The 20,918-nt window shown below is 44.7% G+C and overlaps 1 protein-coding gene across 1 annotated transcript in view; it reads left to right on the top strand.

The window, feature by feature from the left end:
• Polr1A (RNA polymerase I subunit RpI1) overlaps positions 1-20,918 on the top strand; it is a 234,120-nt gene that overhangs the window by 14,490 nt on the left and 198,712 nt on the right. Inside the window, exons 2-5 of the mRNA XM_084576213.1 lie at positions 7,137-7,264; positions 8,322-8,785; positions 11,058-11,349; positions 15,685-15,849. Coding sequence (XP_084432339.1) covers positions 7,137-7,264; positions 8,322-8,785; positions 11,058-11,349; positions 15,685-15,849 — 1,049 coding nt within the window. The remainder of the gene's footprint in view (positions 1-7,136; positions 7,265-8,321; positions 8,786-11,057; positions 11,350-15,684; positions 15,850-20,918) is intronic.

Here is a 20,918-nt window from a genome sequence, read left to right as displayed (position 1 = left end):
GCGCAGCCTCTGAGGAAGACATGGAGTGATCTCAGTATTGGCAAGATAAAAAGATTAGATGCACAGATTAGCTTTGGACTTAGTGTTGACAACATTGGCACTGAAGCACAAAGTAAAATCTTGAAACAGTACAACCTGAAAAACAGGCATGGCAGAGAGTTTTTAACAATGCACCTCTCCATGCTTGTCAAGCAGTTTTTGCCAGACGGGCAGCATCAGCATCAAAGGAAAGTGATGAGCCTGTCGTCTTCTTACCGATAATGCCAAAGTGACATCTCGGAGTATCTGCACAACCGGCCACCTGCTTTTATTAAGCATGCAATGTGGAGAATGTTTGCTGCATTATTATGTCTCCCCATGTGTCATTCACAACTATGTGAGTTTCAGTTTGCCTACAGATATGGGGAACAGAACATGTCCATGCTTTTTATGAGCCAAGGGTTCTGAATGACTTGCCGACTTGTTTTCTTCAAGCAGTCAGAAGAATGTGCAACCTGTTGTCGTACATTTGTATACTTGACTTTTTTTTCTTCTCCTTCTTTTTCGTCCTGCGTATTCTCTAGTTTTACTTGACTTATTACACGGACTGCATCGTGTTCTCTGCTTTGTCTCATGTGGCCAGACACTGCCCCACAAGTCCTCTATTGGCTTTGGCAGGTCCATATATGCACCGTGGCATTCCACAAAAAAAGTAAATTAGTAAATAAAAAATAACATGTTGCCATATTATGTGCGTTATAGGTGATCATTGCATTATGAGTTACTGTAAAAACTACTTTTTGTTTTGTGCAAAAGCGCTTAATATTTTTGCATTTTTTTTGTACATTATGTTGGTTTTATCTTGAGTGTTCCTGCTTAAATTTGTGTGTTTTTCATTATGTGCCCTTAAAATACTTGGCCCCATGTGTGTGCAGCACCTTCACTCAAGGACCCCTTGTAAAATTCTAGTGCAATAAATAACCTGTGAACAGTGTGTGAGCATTGTTGATTCAGGGAAACTATAAAAACATGAAAACTGATGCTACTCTTTTGAGGTATGGTTGATGGCGAAAAATTTAGCACCGGTTGCCAAAAACAGATAAGTTGGACCACTTGGCAGACCTTACTTTCAGGTGGAAATCTAGGTGGCATGATAAGCAGTTAAACCAGTGTTATGTGCTCTGGTATACATGACAATGGTAGCCTTGCTGCTCTTTGAGAACTAGGAACTACTGACCCGTACATAAGAATGTTGCACCAGAGACAAGGATGTGTGAACAAACAAATAGTGGCTACAAAGTAGTGCTATTGTAAAAACTGTTGTGCAAACTTACTAGCGTGAAGTCATCCTCTCTAAAAGCATGCTTTTATACCTAATTTTTATCACATGGCTAAGTGAGAAATCTGCAAAATTAGATTTACAAAATGAAAATTTAGACATTTACTTAAAATGGGCTGTCTATGGCTGTTCCCTCAATGAGAGTCGGTACTGCAGGCTTCACCGATATGTCATCTGGCTAGTATCGGCCACCATGCAGCTTTGCGCCATCCTCAATGAATCGTGAAATGCCATGGAGTGCTCATTCAGTTATCAGAAGAAACCTAAGCTATATTTCACTGTGCTCATATTCATTCATAAATATTAACACTGTACTCAGAGAAACCACCAGGGGAGAAGGGGTCCTGCATTCAAAGCTAGATATTTGCTGACGAGGGTGGTATACTCTGGATGAGGTACAATGTATTCAATATAAAGGGTCTGAAAATTTAGAACGGGCACCCAACTCACTGTGTAAAGAATTTATTAATGCCTACTCAATAACTCAGTGCCTAGAGCATGTGTATATGAATTTTGGTTCACGAAAGGGTTACGCACAGATTTTATTTTAACCTGTTGCTGCCTGGCTGCCTGGCTGCCTCACTGTGAAATGACAGTCAGTTAGTCAAATCTGTATAAAGCCACATTCAATAGCTTCATCAGACTGGGGCTTACTCGAGGCAACGGCAAAGAGAAGGTGCATACTTTACATTCTACATATGCATATAGCTTAAAGCTCTTAGTTACTTGACACGAGAGGCTGACTAAAAGGGTTCTACTTAAGTTGAGTACAACACAGAGAGCCAGGGAATGGAGAATGGTAGGGGTAACGTTAAGGTATAGTAAGCGTGCAAGTGGGTCAGAGAAATAACTCAAGTTAATGACATTCGAGTCAAAGTCAAGAAGAAGAAATGGGCATTGGCAGGGCATGTATTGCGTAGAAAGGACAACCGATGGTCACTTAGGGTAACAAATTGGATTGCAAGGGAAGGAAAGCGTAGCAGGGGGCGGCAGAAAGTTAGGTGGACGGATGAGGTTTAGAATTTTGCAGGGGTCAAGGGGGTGCAGCTAGTAGAGGACTAGGTTAATTGGAAGAAAGCGGGAGTGGCCTTTGCCCTGTAGTGAGTATAGCCTGACTGATGATCATGATGACTATAAACTAATTTTGACAGCCTTTTGTCAACTTATTTTGTGCTGTGATTTACCTGTGGTTCTTCATTACGATAATGCTTTGATCATCCTGGCAATCAGTCGCATGATAAAAGCAGTGGGTGTGCAAATGTTATGCCGTCAACTGCCCTTTTCAAGTGCCCAGAGCAGAGTACCACAACATAAGTGAATTCCGAATGTAAATGATGTCACGTACCGAGTTAGAAGGCTCACAAGAACAATTTGAGTTTATGTAGTAGTAAGTGCTCATGCAAGTTTGTACGACATTCATGCGCACTTGGCTTCACGACACCGCATTCAAGGAATGCTAAGAACCTTCTTCACTGCAATCTGCGAGCACCAATAACTGTCGGCTTTCCCTGTGCAAGTACTTCATGCCTCAAGAAATCCCGAGTTAATGCCTCCTTCATCATTTGCATTTAATCACGCACATCATGAAAACTACCTGCTATTGCTATATATGATATGCGAACATTCAGAATCCATGCACTGAACAGTATTTAATTTCTGACTTGCACCTTGCACTGATGCTTCTCTTTACCCGCCTTCACTTCGAATGCAATCTGTGTTGCTACAAAGAATATGAATGGGATATCTTCATGTAGCGTAACCAATTTTTTTTTTCACTGTTATTGATACTGCATATTGGTATACCTGCCCCATTCCATGCAGGAGTCACAGCCAGCCGCCGCTGAGTGAGCACAGGGTACTCATTATAAGAATGCAGCACAAGGCATTGGAGTGCAAAAGAGACTATGATTCTGTAGAGGATCTCGCTACAACTACCATCGTTCATGTTATTTACATGGCCACTTGCCTTGGCCACTTGGCAAGCCATGTGCTTGACTCGGCTAGCTCCAGTGTTCCTAGACAGAAACCACAGAAACTGTCTAACAGTGCTTTGGACGCGGCATAAACAAATAATAAACAAAACTCTAGACATAGTATTAACATAGCCACATAATCCATACAACTTCATTCACATACTCAGTTGCTAGCATCCACCTTGAATCTGTACACTCATACAAATAGCCACATGATCCATACCACTTCATTCACATACTCATTTGTTAGTAACCACCTTGAATCTGTACACTCATAAAAATACTTAGGCATCACCCGCATCTCTCCTGGTACACACACGTAATAAAGATTTTCAAATCCACCAACCGATCACTGGGATTTTTGAAGCATCATCTGCGACATGCACCTCGGAATGTTCTTGCGTACAAATCACATATTAGACCAAAGCTAGAATAACAAGCATATCTTATCAACACACTTGATTCAGTTCAAAAGCATGTAACAAGGTTCATTCATTTCGCTTATTTATGTTTGAAGTTTGAAGTTTATTTCCATTTCAAGGAGAAACGAGGGACCTGAGACAAAAAGTGAACGTTAATTCACTTGCTACTTTCTTGCTGATTCACCTGCTACTTTCTTGGGTATTCAGTTCAGTTCAGTCGTTCAGTCGTGTCCGAGTCTTCGTGACCCTATGAACCATATCACGCCGTGGTCTCTCACTATCTTCCTAACATCACATAACTTCATCTGCAGCGCCTCGAGGATGCCATCTAACCATCGCGTTCGCTGCCTACCCCTTCTCCGGTGACCCTCAACCTTTCCCAACATCAAATCTTTCTCCAGCGACTCCTCTCTTCTCATCAGATGACCAAAGTAGCTGAGCTTTAACTTTAGAATTTGACCCTCCAATGAGCAGTCAGGGTTTATGGTCGACAATATCGACTGATTTGATCTTTTGGCAGTTCAAGGAACTCTCAAGAGTCTCCGCCAGCGCCACAATTCAAACGCGTCAATTCTTCAGCAGTCAGCCTTCTTTACAGTCCAACTCTCGCATCCATACATCACAACTGGGAAGACCATAGCACGAGCTATACGGATCTTGGTTGGCCTCTGGTCTCTGCTCTTTACTAGGCGGTCAAGGCTAGCCATGGCTCTCTTTCCCAGAAGCAGGCGTCTCCTAATTTCATGGCTGCAGTCTCTGTCCGGGTTAATCTTGGAGCCCAAGAAGAGAAAATCGGTCACAGTTTCCACTTGTCCCTTGATGCTCCAGGACTTGATAGGGCAAGATGCCATGATCTTTGTCTTTTTCGGTTTAAGCCCAAACTTCTCACTCTCTTCTTGTACGCGCATCAGAAGTCTCCTGAGTTTCACTTCACTTTCTGCCATTAAAGTGGTATTATCGGCATATCTAAGGTTGTCGATACGTTTCCCAGCAATCTTCACTCCAGCTGAAGACTCGTCCAGACCGGCCTTCCTCATGATGCACTCAGCATATAGGTTAAATAGGCTGGTGACAGTATGCAGCCTTGTCTCACTTCTTTCTCAATCGGAAACCAATCAGTAAGACCATGCCCAGTTCTGACTGTGGCCTCTTGCCCTTCATACAGGTTCCTGAGGAGACAGATGAGGTGAATTGGAACTCCTGTCTCTTGGAGAGCTTGCCACAGTCTGCTGTGATCTACGCAGTCAAACGCTTTCGCATGATCAATAAAGCAGAAGTAGATGGGTTTCTGGAACTCTCTTGCTTTTTTCCATGATCCAGCGAAGGTTGGCAATCTGGTCTCTAGTTTCTCTGCCCTTGTGAAACTCAGCTTGCGCGTCCGGAAGCTCCCGATCCACATACTGCTGCAGCCTACCTTGGAGGATTTTCAACATCACCTTGCTAGCATGCGAAATAAGCGTGATCGTGCGGTAGTTGGAACAGTCTTTGGCACTGCCTTTCTTTGGAATGAGGATGTAAACTGACCTCCTCTAATCCTGTGGCCACTGCAGGGTTGTCCAAATTTGCTGACATAATGCATACAGAACGTTAACAGCGTCATGGTTGAGGTTTTGAAGCAATTCAGCTGGAATTCATCAATTCCGCTAGCTTTGTTCTTAGCAAGGCTTGCTAAGACCCATTCAACTTCACTCTTCAGGATGCCCGGCTCGAGATCTGTAATCACAACCGTCTTATGTTGGGTCTGCACATCCGGGTCCTTCTTGTACAGTTCTGTGTATTCCTGCCACCTCTTCTTTATCTCTGAGGCTTCAGTGAGGTCCCTGCCTCGTTTGCCCTTTATCACGCCCAGCTTAGCACAGAAGCTTCCTTTGATATCTTTGCTGCTGTTCGTTCACTCCAATAAAGTGTTGCAAGTAGCGCAAGTCCTGTTCTATCTTGTCTGTGTGTCGTATCTGTTGCGCTTAAAATTTTTGACAGCTCTTCAGATAACCAGTTTGCTTTCTTGCATTTCTTTTGCTTTGGAACTACCTTAGTAGCCACTTCTTGTATTATATCACGAACATCAGTCCACATCTCTTCAGGCTCTTTGTATTCTAGATCTAATTCTTGAAATCAATTCCTCACTTCCACAGCATATTCTGATAGAATTTGATCCAGATCATACCTGAAAGGCCTTCTAGTTTTCTGCGTTTTCCTCAATCGAAGCTTAAATTTGGCAACAAGAAGCTGATGATCGGTGCCACAATCGGCCCCAGGCCTTGTTTTTACTGCTTGTATAGCGCTCCTCCATCTCTGCCGGCAAAGAATATAATCAATCTGATTCCTGTACAGACCGCCCGGTGAAGTCCATGTGTACAGGCACCTCTTGTGCTGTTGAAAGTGGGGTGTTAGTGATTACAATATCGGTGCATCCAAAATTCAGACTGCGATTTCAAGCAAAAGTTACAAACATCGTCTTTCTTAACCTACATAATTCAGTCCGTTGAAAAACTCAGTATAACTGCACAACATGAAATATCAGCAGGGCCAGTGAATACCATGAAAAATGATTGCAGCATGAAATTCAGAAAATATAAAAGAATGAAAGAAAACAGCACAGCATATTTACATTTGTGACAAAAAATGTCACATCAGTGTATTGTCACCTAAAGTACAATCAGGTGTATCAAATCTTGCTCGTCATCGCGTTGCCTCTCTTTGTGTGTTTCACAAGTTATTTTATAGTTCACTTTGCCAACCACCTTACATCACCCCCTTAACGCGCATATCTCACCACACCAGCCATTCTCTCCAAGTGTCTTGTCAACAGGCTTGCATCATCACCTTTTTCGCATCCTTTTTTTCTTCGCACTGCGGTGGACTGGAACGGCCTTTCCTACAACGTAGCTGCCATCCCCGGCCCGTCAAGTTTCTAAACAATTTATGCAACTATTTCAATGATGTCACTAAAACCAAATAATTTGTATTTCCCCATGCCTTATGTAATACCCCCAACGTGGGCTCTTTAAGGTAATAAAGTGAAGTGAAGTGAAACAAAAATAAGTACTCTTCAATTTATTGAACACGTGAAGTATTTAGTGATGTCACCTGGCGTCAAGCTTCGTCCGTCAGCTAACTCCATGCAAAAAATAGGTCCCATCCAAACAGAGGTCCGTAGAAATGGATGCTGCCTGGTGCAGTCGCCGTTTCCTTCTCGCACATGACGAAATGTGTCCCTTTAGTATACTACAGATAGTTTCACATTGAGGAAACAGCTTCAAATGATAAAGATGGAAAGCCTGCTATTCCATGAGTGTTGCTGAGCCATTTTTGTTTCAAAATAGGGAGCCTATATTTAGCACATGATGATGTTTGTGTTGCAGCCACTTTTCAGTGTTGCAGTGCTGCCTCTGTGTTGATTACTTGTGCTGGCACTGTATGCAGGTCCCAGTGACCGTGACGAGGTGTGTGCCACGTGTGGCCTTGGCTTCACCCACTGTCCAGGGCACATTGGCTACATCCGAATGCCCCTGCTTGTGTTCAACCCAGTCTTTGTCAGGACCCTTTACCAGGTCATTCTTCAAGCATGCTTTCTGTCTCCAGTGGTTCTCTTGGGAACAAGTTTCTAATATTACATTCCTTGGGGTCATGTTGAGCAGGTTTTACTTGAATTGGGTGTGTCCAGTACTGGATTAGTGAGTAATGACTAACATTTTTTAATTTGGCAATAGCTCAGAACTGAGCAGTTCATTCCATTTTCAATAACATCTTCAGGGATTTTGGCCTAACAGCTGAAAAAAGATGCTTGAGGAATGCAGAAAGTGCATTTGACTGAAGTTCTTTTATAACATATGTAAGAGGGGGTTTTGCATTTGTGCAGTTTACGACACTGACAGTTATCCACATGGAGTGCTTGATCTGCAAGCAGACTTTGCACTAGTCTTCTTTTACTGCATTTACAGAGTGTGGCCGCCGTGCTACACATAAATGAATGGCTTGTGTGTGGTGTCATATTGTCGTGATGGTGCACAGTTACATCGGTGGTGCAAGTCGTTTATTTCACTCAAAGATGTATCGAGCCACGGTCTGTATTCTGGCTGTGTTGTTACCCAAAGTGTTGCCATCTCCCTGACCTCGAGTCATCTGATTGGTGAAAATGCCGAAACCACAAGTGGTAGCTATTTAGTTCCAGCATGACATTTTGAGTTTTAACTGCATGACATCATGTCTAGATCGCATAAATAAAATTCAAATGAACTTGTTGCAAACCAGACAGGCTGGCTAATGTATCACATGTTTGCACATAGCTATGATTAAGTCGAGCACACTTGCAAGGTTCTGTTTTATCACTTGTCTCTGTCTTCACCACCTTGTCTTGTTTCCTTCAGCCACCTCTGATGCTGTAAGCTGGCGCTGTGGGTGGTGGATAAATAATAAGTGGGGTTGTGTTTTCAACCTGACACATGAGCCTTGTGGCTGCTCAGGAACGCTATCCTGTTCCGCCTTTTCAATTTCTTGCCATCCGGATGATTGGTTGAAATTTGCTTTCTCCTGTTGGCTAAGGCATCCTTTTGGAAGGGTGTGAAGTACAAAAAAAGAATCGCTATCTCTCGTGTGCTCTCCCTGCAGTTGGTACGTGGCAGCTGCCTCGCCTGCCATCGTCTCCGGTCTCCTCCTGTTGCCTGCCAGGTGACACTGGCGCAGCTGCAGGTTCTACAGTATGGTGCAGTGGCTGCTGTTCAGGAGCTTCAGGACATTGCCAATGAGATACTGGCCAGCGATGACGACCGTGCCAAACACCGGGGGGCCATTGGATCAACCCTGCAGCGGCGCATCGAGCAATGTGTGGCGTCTGTCGTGGACGGAGTGGGCGATGTGACCGAGGCACGTCGTGCCGCGGACGTAAAGAATGTGGTGGAGTGCCGCCAGCGCCTGGTGAAGACGTTCATCCGCGAGCACCTGATGGGGGGGCCACGCAAGTGCCCCCACTGTGGTGAGCTGCGCCGGGCCATGTCTATCCACAACAACAGCCGCTTCGTGTACACCAGTAAAATCCGCCCCGTGGTGAAGCCGCCGGTCTCCATGCCCGTGAGGTGGGTTTGACAGCTTATCCACTCTCTGCTTCAGATGGAGGGAACTTGTATACCTGCCATTGAAAAAATTGGCTGTGGTTTAGCTTCGGCTAAACCTAGTGTAAAGTGATAGCTCCGGCCGAGGAGTGCAGTGCACCTCTATATATGCTCGAGATTGATGTTAGCAATCATGTGTCTCTCCACGAAGCTGCTGACACATTAAGCTACTTTCCACATCAATTGACCTTGGCCTTGACCTTTGGTGGGAACATAGCCACCCAAAGTGGTTGTTGCTTAAATTCCAGCTTGACCACAAAGCAGTTTGAAGGTCATCGGGAGCACATTGTGGCCTTGGCTTTGTTTCATTTAGTGAAGCTATTGTTCAGGCAGAAGCACATATCAGGCCTTGGTGCTGAGGTGGAACATATCATCATAATCATCATCACCCGCACTATACCCACTCCAGGGCAAAGATCCATTCTCCTCCAATTAACCCAGTCCTGTGCTAGCTGCATCCACATGACCCCTGCAAACTTGCTAACCTCATCCACTCACCTAATTTCTGCCACCCCGTGCTACACTTTCCTTCCCTTAGAATCCAATTTGTTACCCTAAACGACCATCAGTTATCCTTTCTTCATACTACATGTCCTGCCCATGCCCATTTCTTCTTCTTGATTTACACTTGAATGTCACTAACTCGAGTTATTTCTCTGACCCACTCTGCACGCTTCCTATTTCTTAACGTTACACCCACCATTTTCCACTCCATGTCTCTGTGCGTTGGCTTCAACTTAAGTAAAACCCTCTTCGTTAGCCTCCACGTTTCAGCCTCATAGGTGAGTGCAGGTAAGATGCAACTATTGTACTTTCCTCTTGAGTGATACCACTAAGCTGTTAGTCATAATCTGCGAGTACCTGGCAGATGTGCTCTATCCTAATCTTATTCTTCTAGTTATTTCCATTTCATGGTCCGGATCTGTGGTTATTATCTGTCCTCAGTAGACATATTTGCCTACCCTTGGCTAGTAAACATTACCTTAGTCTTCTGAGTATTGACTTTTAGGCCTACCTTCCTGCTATTCTTGTCTAGGTCATCAATCAATCTTTGCAGATCATCCCCAGAGTTACTTAGCATGGCAGTGTCATCAACGAACCGCAGATTACTGAGGTATTCTCCATCTACCGGTATCCATAACTGTTCCCATTCCAAGTCTGAATACTTCTTCTGAGCAAGCTTTGAATAGTACTCGAGAGATTGTGTCTCCTTGTCTGACTCAGTTTCTTATGGGAATTTGATGGTTTTATGCTGAACTGCCTTCTTCAGCCATTGCAGCCTGCTGCAAGGGGTGAAGTCTTGTGACACTGTTTCACCAGCTGTTTAACAAACACAGCAGAATGCTAATGCCATTTAAAGGTTATGATCTTGAGCTTGCTGTGTAAACTGGCCATATGCAGAAAAAATGGAGTTCTTCTGTTTTCGCCTGGCCTTTCTTTCTATTGTCTGTTTGGCACTGTTTTAATTATGTATGAGACTTTGCGTTTTTGGGTGTACTCACCGCACTCCTTTCTTGTATTTCGACGGTGAGTACCCACGAGGAGGCAAAATAGCATTTCTTGAAAAATATCATGAATATTATTTCGTTCATGACAGGTCTGCAAGAGGTAGAGCCTAAGCTGCTTTGTTTTTTTTAAAGCATTTTTGCTTGTTACAAGAGTGTGCTTGGTGTTCTTCAGGTTTCTGGGCTTGGACTCCGAAAACGTCACGTGATAGCAGATTTTTCATTATTACAGCAAACAACGCTTTCATAATGCAAAAGAATCTTATAAAAGCAAAGTACTTGATGAGAGGTATTGAGTGGCATCTCTACAAGGTCCGTATTCCGAGTTTGCATCATTATCGAAAGTGTCACTGTCTCCCTGACCTCGAGTCATCTGATTGGCGGAAATGCTGGAATTGGATGTCAATTTAATGGCCACCACTCCTAGTTCTGGTGGTTTCCATCGGTCAGATGGCTCGAGGTCAGTGAGATAGCGACACTTATAATGGCGTAAACTTAGAATGCGGACTCAGGCGATTTAGGGGACGTCATTCCAGTGTAGTAGTAGCCATAGGGGGGAAGAGGGCAGATGGGCCACTTAAAATGGTATAACAAGCTCTTGTGCGCAAACATATCCAACGCTGTTTTTCTGGCTGGCCTTTCACGTGGTGTCCCCTCTCATCACTACTCAGCTCCTTTACTGTTACTCCTGAGGTGCCTGCTCGCATGAATGGTTTTCTGGTGTGGTGCAGGCGTAGTAGCTACAGTGGCTTTGGGGGCGAGGAGGAAGAGCTTGATCTGGTCCTGGAAGAGGAGCAGGAGGAGCAGGAGAGGCAGAAGAAGAAGGAGGAAGCGGAGGGCGGTGCCCTCTCCTACCTGACACCAGTGGAAGCCCGTGCCCACCTGCGCCAGCTGTGGGAACACGAGCGGCCTCTGTTGCAACACATGTTTGGCGTGCTGGCCCTGGCATCACAGTCGCACGAGAGCCCCGTCGACATGTTCTTCCTGGAGGCACTTGTGGTTCCTCCGACCCGCTTTCGGCCGGTGGGTGAATCGAATTTGAGTACCGTAATTACTGATAAATCAGACAAATTTCAGCACCTGTTCTGTTTCTCTGTTCTTTGTCCAAATTCATCTGCTGCTCAATTTGATTTAGTGTTTTCTGCCTTTGTCACGTGTGACAGGAGGATGTACAGATGCGTTCGCTGTGAAAGGGAACACATTCAGCCAATAATGGCAGTGTATGCACTTTTGCTGTGAAAACTTTTTGGGACACTTAAGGTACCCCTTAAAGGGGGTTGAGGATCATGAAAATCTGAGCTATACTGCTAGCATTATTTGTCGCGTTATGCCACAATGTGACCTTGTGGTACCGGTCTGCTAGGTGCTGGGAGATTTGAGTAAGTCGGCTTCACACACCTGCGCGATGCTCGCTCTTTGTGCACCTGCGAACTGCGACTTTCTGCCTCGTCCCCTTCACAGCCCCCGCAGCTAGAGCTCAGATTTCGCCACCGCAGCCATCAACAAATGCCGTAAACACCTCTTTCACTGCTGTTGTGTACTGCCTTGCATGGTTGCCTATAGAGCTGCATGACGTCACTTGAATGAGCTCTCTAAACAGTTGCATTTATCGTTCATCAGCCACAGCTATGTAAAGAGAGCCAAATGTTGTACTGCATGTGTCTACTCAGCATCACCAATACCAGGCAGCCTCTGACGATTTATAAGCAGCTTCGTGAAGAAACGACTAGAAACAGAGAGTGGAAGTGGGCTCGAATGGCTACTTAAATAGAGGGCAGTTTACGCCATCATGATAAGCAACGCGAGTGCCATCAATGGGTAGTTTCAGTGAGCTGACACTACATATTCATTGCCGCATCAGTGTTGCATCATTTTTTATTCGTCAGCATATCTTGTGAAAACTTAGCATGTTTTAGCATGTGGATGATTATAGAATGCCGATTTCAGATATGCGTTTGGATTCAAAATTCTCACTTTTAAGAATAAAATATGCCAAAATAAGATATCCTAATTAGACACTGACAACAAGGAAATGTAGGTTTTTTTTTTATGTGTTGTTTAATGTTAAATAATTATATACAGTCGAACCCGGTTATATCGAACCCTGATATATCGAATTTTGGTTATATCGAACTCACGAAATATCCCCTTGAAAATCCCATTTAAAAGTATAGAAAAGCCGCGTCATATATTGAACTCAATTTCACTGGTCGTTCGATATATCGAACTTCGCACCACGCACTGGAAAGTGTGCCTTCCCCAAAGACGATCGCATCACCCTTGGCCGTCTGCCGCGTGACGTTTTCAAGCCATGCGCGGAAGGAATGAGAGGGGACAGTTCAGCGACGGCTGGTCTGAGCAGCGCCGCGCCCATTCCCCAAAGGCACGCGCATCTGCAGTTATCGTTTACCGCGCGCCAACACATGACGTTTGCAAGCCATGTGCGTGGGTGTGCCCGTTCTTTTGCTGAGCTATCTCTCTCCTTCAGCACGCGCAACGCATGCGCCAAGCCAGCTCAGCCTGTTTTCAGACAGACGTCAGACGCTTTCTCCAGCGTGTGTTGCGAACCCTCTATGTGCGGCGGCGCAGCGGCAGACGTGGCTATGGTGCCTTGCGGATGTTAAGAAGCGGCAGCTCTTTTTTTTTCTTTTTTGCGAGTCATTTTTTTTTTTATAGTTGTGCTGTACGCGCGGCGTAGAGTAAGATATGGGCGGCTGCGGACGTTAGGAAGCGGCAGGGTTTTTTTCTTTTTGCGGGGATGTTTATTTTATTTATTCTTTTTAATCGTTTGTCCTTGCATGTATGAATCAGCGAAAGCACGCGGTCAGCTGCTGCGATCACGACGCCTGCCCCAAGCGCGGCGTGATAAATCAAACCAGGCTTGTGCAATCAAGCCATCACGGGCACTCTGCCAAGTTCGCTCCCCGCCACCGCAGGAGCTATCAAAAGATAAACGCACCCTGACGTTATCGCTGCGCAGCATCTTGGCATGCTGCCAATGAGCTGTGGATGAGACGACCGAAACGGACTGAAGCGCGCCATCGAAGTGCAAGCGAAAATGCTCGCGATTTTTCTGCCGCTGCGGCGACACAGAAACCTTGTTTTAAGCTGCCGCGGTAGCTCGAGCGGCGAGAGGGACGCACCAACAAGTTTGAAAATTTTCGCTCTGTCTCTGCCACTCGTCGCTGAGATCGCTCAGTCGCTTGCATGTCAGCGAGCTGGCCTTAACACATTTTTTATTTTTTTTTTCAAATTTTCCGGTGCAAAAGTGGAGGGTGGGTTCATTATGCGAGTGAGTTGATTACGCGACAAATACAGTATCGTTTTTTCGCATCGTAAGTGCCGTCACAAGCCGATTTCTGTATATCGAATTATCGATATATCGAACTATTTCGCGATCCCCTTCGAGTTCGATATATCCGGATTCGACTGTATTCATAAAGGTAACTCACTAGAAAGTAGAAGAATATGTATGCACTTCTTGATGACTCTAAGTCGTTTATATAGACAATAGACTCCCTTTAAGACGAACATCAGGGACCAGAAAATTTGTTCCTCTTATTAGAAGTTTGTCTTAAAAGAAATGCCCCTAAAAGAAATTGTGAGCATGGGGCATGTTGTTCATGTATATGTGACATAGAACAATCAATAAAATTGCCTTTCATAGAGAGGATAATTACACAGTGGAACATATATTGAATTATGCAGGAAGTAAGTTGTAGACAGAGCATGAAACCAAGTCATATCATCCTACTATAGTTGGACAAAACTTGTCTGCAGTAATTGTGACGCACAATTTCTCTTCATCTGCTATTGGCTCATTTTAATCTTTACCGAAGGGGGGAGTTAACTGAAGGAGACAAAAACAGTTCATCTTGAGTGAATCTATTTCTTTTACGTTGGTTCCTATGGGAAACCAACGAATAGTATCACATTGTTTATTTTATCACAGAGTTCAGATTTCATCTCATTTAGCGTCCTAGTTCATCTTATCTTAAGAGTCTAGTGTAGAATTCTTCTCCACAATGTCTAATGTTTAATAACAAGTTTTCCTGAGCAAAAGGCATGCTTTCTTTCATATATATATTTTAAACTGTCTTCTGTGTAAGGAAAACATTTGCAGTAAACAATGGATGAGCCACAGCGGTCTAAAAACATGTCACTCGGGGCATGGCGCTGTAGTTCTCCTTTTTGAAAAAAAAGCTTCACTATAATTAGCAGCTCTTCATGAAAGATAGAATCTGAGCACTCAAGAAATGGTCATTACGTACAAACCATTAACTTGTAACATCCCAGAAACTGTGGACCACAAGGAGATCCTTCTCAGCAGCTTCAGTGCTTCTGTAGGAATTGGGAATTGCCAGGAGGTCACGATAGTTGAAATGGTGCACTCTCCCTGTGGGTCGGGGGGTCAGTTTTCATTACTGCTGGTCCCCAGGGAATGTGGCTGCCAGTGTGTATTAGTCATCATCATCATCAGCCTGATTATACTCACTGCAGGGCGAAGGCCTCTCCCGTATTTCTCCACTTTACCCGGTTCTGTGCTAGCTGCATCCACTTGACCCCTGCGAACTTCTTAATCTCATCCGCCCACCTAACTTTCTGCCGCCCCCTGGTACGCTTTCCTTCCCTTGGAATCCAGTTTGTTACCCTCAGCGACCATTGGTTATCCTCTCTTCGCACTACATGTCCTGCCCACGTCCATTTCTTCTTCTTAATTTCTACTAGAATGTTGGTAACTTGAGTTATTTCTCTGACCCACTCTGCACGCTTTCTATCTCTTAATGTTACCCCTACCATTTTTCGTTCCATAGCCCTCTGGGTTGTCCTCAACTTAAGTAGAATTCTCTTGGTTAGCCTCCACGTTTCAGCCCCATAGGTGTATTGGTAAGCCGGGTTAATGGCAGTTTTCATAGTGAAGGTGGCTGGCAGCACACAGAGGAGCAGTGGGGTTGTTCTTTCGGTCCACTGAGCTACATGCATCCTGCCGAGAATGGGCATTGGCATGATTTGTGGTATGCCAGCCATAATGGCTTGGTTGAAACTACCTCTGACCCCCTCCCATGTCAAGTGTGCAGCATCTGCAGGTCATTCATTATTCCCTTCACCTTGGCCCCCTTGTGTGTCTTCAGGGGTGCACCGAGGCAGAGGGTTACCAAGAACATGTGTAGGAAGGAAATTTGGGTGGCAGTGGGTGGAGGGAAGAAGGAATGACCCTCCGTCCTGTGTTCCCACTTGCATGGGCTGGAGATTTGCGCAGATTTTGCAGTGAGATCGAACCAAGGCCAGTGCATCATTGGGCAATTGGCTCAACTCTTAGAGGACACCCAGTGGTCTCATTTTGCCATGGCAACGCAGATGAACTTCCTTCATGGCCGCAAGTATGAGCACCCGCAGACGGTCGGCCTCTCCAAAGTGCTGCAGTGCTGTGACAGCCTCAAGGCGGTGCTCCGACTGTTGGCACACAAAGCCAGCAAAGAACCACCGCCCACAGAGGACCAGATGGAGCTGGATAGGCTGCAGGTGAGGGATTGTTATGCTGGGATTGTTATGCATGTCGTGGATGAAAAAAAAGTGCATTTGCCAAAAGTGTTTCCCTATTTCTGGGGCACGGAAAAGGTCAGACGCCAATTTCCAGCTGAAAGTGCATTTTTGATATGACTGGCTCAGATGTTTTCAGATGTTCAGATGTTTTCTTTTCCACTGGCTCAGATGTTTTCTTTTTTCTTTTTTTTTTTTTTTCTTTTGGCTTAGGCACTTCTGAGGCATTCCCTTCACTTCTGTCTGCTTGATTCTCCCAGTGTATCAAAGCTGTGAACTCGTCACATGCCGTTTGCTATTTCTGCGGCACAGCTTCCTTACATGCTGCATTGCCTCTTGTAAAGAGTGTGACAGTTGTGGTGCAGCTCCACCACTTTGCAGTGTGAAGGGTGTGTGGAGAAGAATACCAGACAGAGTCAGAGTATGGTCTCCGCAAATGTGCTTAAACAGGCGTCGCGAAGCCAGGAAGGAGCAGCGCAGTATGTCACCGACTCTGCATCATCAATTCCTGGTTTGCTCACGCTTAGCAGCAAGTTGGGGGCACCATCTTCGGCAACTGGGCATGTTGTTGTCATCTTTGGCAGCCAGACCACCAGGGCAAGCTACAGGTGCAAGAGGCCCTTGCAGTTTTACTGCAAGTCTGCTTTGCTGCTCCTGACAAGTTGTTTGCAATGAAGCGCTGATGATCAGGCAACCATTGCTCAGTCTTTCACCAAAAAAATCGTCATTATCAGTTCCTGACAGTTGTCCATAGTCATTGGGTGACCCTGCCACAGTGTTGGAGGGGTTAGGGCGCTCGACTGCTGCACCTAAGGATGCGGGATTGAGTCTCAGCTGCGGCCATTTTGCAATGGAGGGTGCCCGTGTGCTGTGCGATGTCAGTGCACTTTGTTGAACACCAGGTGGTTAAAAATTTCTGGGGACCTCCATTTAGTTGATGCCTACTGTCTGAGCCACTTTGGTACATTAAGTCCTCTAGATCAAGCGAAACCAAACCAAACCATAGTCATTGGAAAGTTCTGACATTTTATTTGTTAGAGTTGAAGCTTTATAGTAGTATCATTTAATCTGTCAATCTATCTGTCTTTAAGCACAGCTTTTAGCATCACTCATTCCCGAAGGTGTTTGCTGTTTCATGGAGCAATCCAACGATTTTGTGATAGTAGACGGGAATGGCCAGTCGTATCGATTTGCTCCTCAAAGCACGGAAAAAACTGGAAATTTTACTTTTTTACTAGGGGTGTGCAAATATTAAAAATTTCGAATATGAATTGAATGAGTTTACTTTTTGATGATTTGTATTAAAAATCTGATATTAGGAATTTTTGAAATATTAGAAATTACTAACGGCACCGAAAATTTTTGAATTTATCACAGTTTCACCGAACCACCTTCTTCAGTACAGTGCTTGACGGTGTGTAATGTACAGCAAAGCATCCTCAAAACGCCACAGTGGTTTTTTGTGAAGACCTTTCCTTTTGAGAAGAAGGCCTTCCCGACAGTATAGGCAAAGTGAAGCACTTCACTAAACTGGGAAAAAAACATCCTTTTCACTTCGGTTCGATCTCAAATGCAGACAACCATCATGCAGATGTTCAGGTAAAATTACTATGATGGAAATGTTTCCTGGAAGTTTTTTTTTGTGTTCAATCAATAATTCGAACTTTCAATTTATTCAGACATCTTTTTTTCTGGTTCCTTGAAGGCCAAATTAACAAGCGTTTACTGTATTCAACACCAAAATGGCAGCTACACCCAGTTTCATGCAAGGATCCTTCCTGTAGAGAAAACTTGTATACCAACACTACAGCCAAACAAGCGAGTTGGTGGAACGTCGTGTTTAGTCTTGTCCTTTTTTCCATATATTGTTTTCCCTCTTTAATAAACTTTCAGTTGTGAGTCAGCGCTCGTCTTGTGTTCCTTTGCTGTGGTGTTCGTCTTTCGCGCTGTTTTTCTATCCAACTTGTATACCAGATTCTCTAATAATTCATACTGGAGTGTTCAATAGGGTATACATTTGTGCAAAGTTGTAGCATTATTTTATTTGTAAATAGTATATGAATTCTGAAATTTATTTGTTTATTTTGGGATACTGTCAATCCCAATCAGGGATTTTTACAGGAGTGGGTTCATTTGCTCACACAGGCATACACACATATGTACAGAAATGAACAAGATTTACAATGGTTGCTATTTTTGGCATCTTCTTCTTCTTCTTCTTCTTCTTCTTTTTTTTTTTTTTTTTGGTTGATGAGATATTCAATATTTGATTCAGTGTTTGCAGGCATTTTTTTCTCATATTTTTATTCGATTCATGTTTCAAAGTTTCAATACTGCACATCGCTTGCATATATTCTTACGTCAATTACGCTGCGCCGTGCGGTGTTGCGCATGTGAAAGAGAAGGACAAAATGGATGTTACTGTAAATGGTGTAAATATGTTTGCTTTAGTGGTCAAATAGTCAACAGCTATGATAATCCAGCGACGGCCGTCTGACGATTTGGGGAAAGGACCAATCAGATCAATCCCAAGTTTCTCGAAAGGCGACCTAGAGGGCTTGACAAGTTGAAGAAGGCCAGCCGGTGGCCTGGTGCTTCGCTTCAGACGTTTGTAAGGGACACAACTTGCTGCATAGTGCTTCGTTGTCATGTACAGCCTTGACCAATAAAATCTTTCTCAGACCCTCGCGAGAGTGCGGGCAAAACCAAGATGATCTGAAGTGATGTCGGCATGCAGCGCATGCAGGACGGTATTGAGAAGAGAACCCGGGATAACAAGCAGTAGACGGGCACCATCAGTTCAGTAGCTGTTTTTGAAGATTAGATCATCTCAAATAACAAAAGGGGTATATGCTGACTTGCACGCCTTATCAAACAACGGAGTAGGTGCGTGGTTTTGACATCTTTACATGGCCTAGTAATGTTTCAGTTACAGGCGCCAGGCAGTCGTCTAGAATCTAGACTCTAGATCATCTTCACCGACTGCCATGCACGGAAGAGGAAATTGGTACAAACAGTCAGCGTCAGAGTGGCGGTGACTATTCTCATAGGACACGGAAAATTTATATTCCTGTAGACGTAATGCCCAGCGAGCTAGTCGACCAGAGGTGTCGTGCAGGCCAACAAGCCAACACGGATTGGTGGCCAGTAATTACGTTGAAGTGGTGGCCGTACAAATAGGGGCGGAACTTGGTAACAGCGAAGGACACGGAAAATTTATATTCCTGTAGACGTAATGCCCAGCGAGCTAGTCGACCAGAGGTGTCGTGCAGGCCAACAAGCCAACACGGATTGGTGGCCAGTAATTACGTTGAAGTGGTGGCCGTACAAATAGGGGCGGAACTTGGTAACAGCGAAGATGACAGCGAGACACTCAATTTCTGTCTTTGTGTAGTTGCGTTCTGCTTTCGTTAAAATTCGGCTTGCGTGCGCGATAACATGTTGGGCGCCATTCTAAAGCTGGATGAGAACTGCACTGACGCCCACGTCGCTCTCATCGGTGTGAACCTCGGTGGTAGCAGCTGGATCGAAATGGCTTAAAACCGGACCAGATGTGAGCAGAAACTTCAGCTGTCGGAACGATGACTCGCATTCTGTGGACCAAACAAACGGAGCGTCTTTTTGCAGCAGGGAAGTGAGCGGATGAGCAATTTGGCGAATCCTTGAATGAAACGGGCAAAAATATGAACATAGCCCAGAAGGCTTCTCAAATGTTTTATGTTTTGAAAAGTCTCGCACAGCAGAATCTTTTGGAAGTCGAGCCGAATACCTTCCTGATCCACTAAATATTCAAGCAGCAAGGTCTGCCGTTCACCGAAGGGACACCTTTTAGAGCTCAAAATTTGTCCGGTGTTTCGAATACAGTCCAGCACAAGACTAAGTCACTGATTATGCTCCCAAAATGTCCTTCCATAGATGATGACGTCATCTAGGTAGCACATGCATATCTTCCATTTTAAACCACGCAGAATTGCGTCCATAAATTGTTCGAATGTCGCTGGTGCATTGCACAGTCCAAAGGCCATCATGTTAAATTCGTAAAGTCTGTCAGATGTCACAAAAGCTGACTTTTCTTGATACGACGGATGCATCGGGATCTGCCAGTAGCCAGACCGCAGATCTACTGACGAGAAATAAGAAGCGGATTGAAGACAACCTATGGCATCATCGATTCATGGAAGAGGGTAAACGTCCTTCTTTGTAACTGTGTTTAAATGACGATAGTCAACAAAAAATCTCCACGAGTTGTCCTTCTTCACCAAGATGACAAAGGCTGCCCAAGGACTGGAGGATTTCCTTATAACACCTTTCTTCAACATGTCCTGGACTTGTTCGTTAATTGCTTTGTGCTCGACTGACGATACTCGGTAGGGCTTTTGTCTGATCGGGATCGCATCACCATTGTAGATCTTATGTGACATACGTGAATGTGGCGGAACAGAAAATCTTCTTGAGCAAAGTCAAACACAGAGGCGTAAGGTGGCAGAACTTCGTATAACTCGTGCTAGTCGGATGACGAAAGCGATTTGTTTATCATCTGGGTTATATGCGCTTTGTTGTCAGAATCCACCCGCTGGTGTGGATGAGGAGACACAGACCTAATAGTAAGGTCCTCGTAGCCGTCAAGTGTAGCCAACTTGATGTAGCTGGATGTAGCCGGAAATTTAGCCGGATGGTAAACAAACAGGTTCTGATGAAATGTTCACAGTCCACATGAGGGCACAACCATCTACGACCTCGACGACGGCACGGGGCTTTAGTAAATTTTTCTTTGCTGCATTGTTCATGTCAGCTTCAACAAACACAGAGTGGGTGCCTGTTCGCTCGGCAAAGCTGTGAACAGGCACGAACATTGCAGCCATAGAAGGTAACACTACATCGTTTGAGACATAAAATGCGCCGTCCCTAGAGGTAGGTGTGCCCTCTAAAAAAGAAGACAGAATATTGCAGCGCAGAGAAATTTCACCTGCTGTGCAATCGATCGTTGCTCCACAATCGCGCAGAAAATCAATGCCGAGAATAACATCATGTGTGGCTCATGCTAAAGCTGC

Source organism: Amblyomma maculatum, chromosome 8 (assembly GCF_055883805.1).
Source record: "Amblyomma maculatum isolate TAMU_Amacu chromosome 8, ASM5588380v1, whole genome shotgun sequence".
Classification (NCBI taxonomy): domain Eukaryota; kingdom Metazoa; phylum Arthropoda; class Arachnida; order Ixodida; family Ixodidae; genus Amblyomma; species Amblyomma maculatum.
The sequence above is the reverse complement of the archived record's forward strand: the minus strand, read 5'-3'. Positions and strand labels throughout refer to the sequence as shown.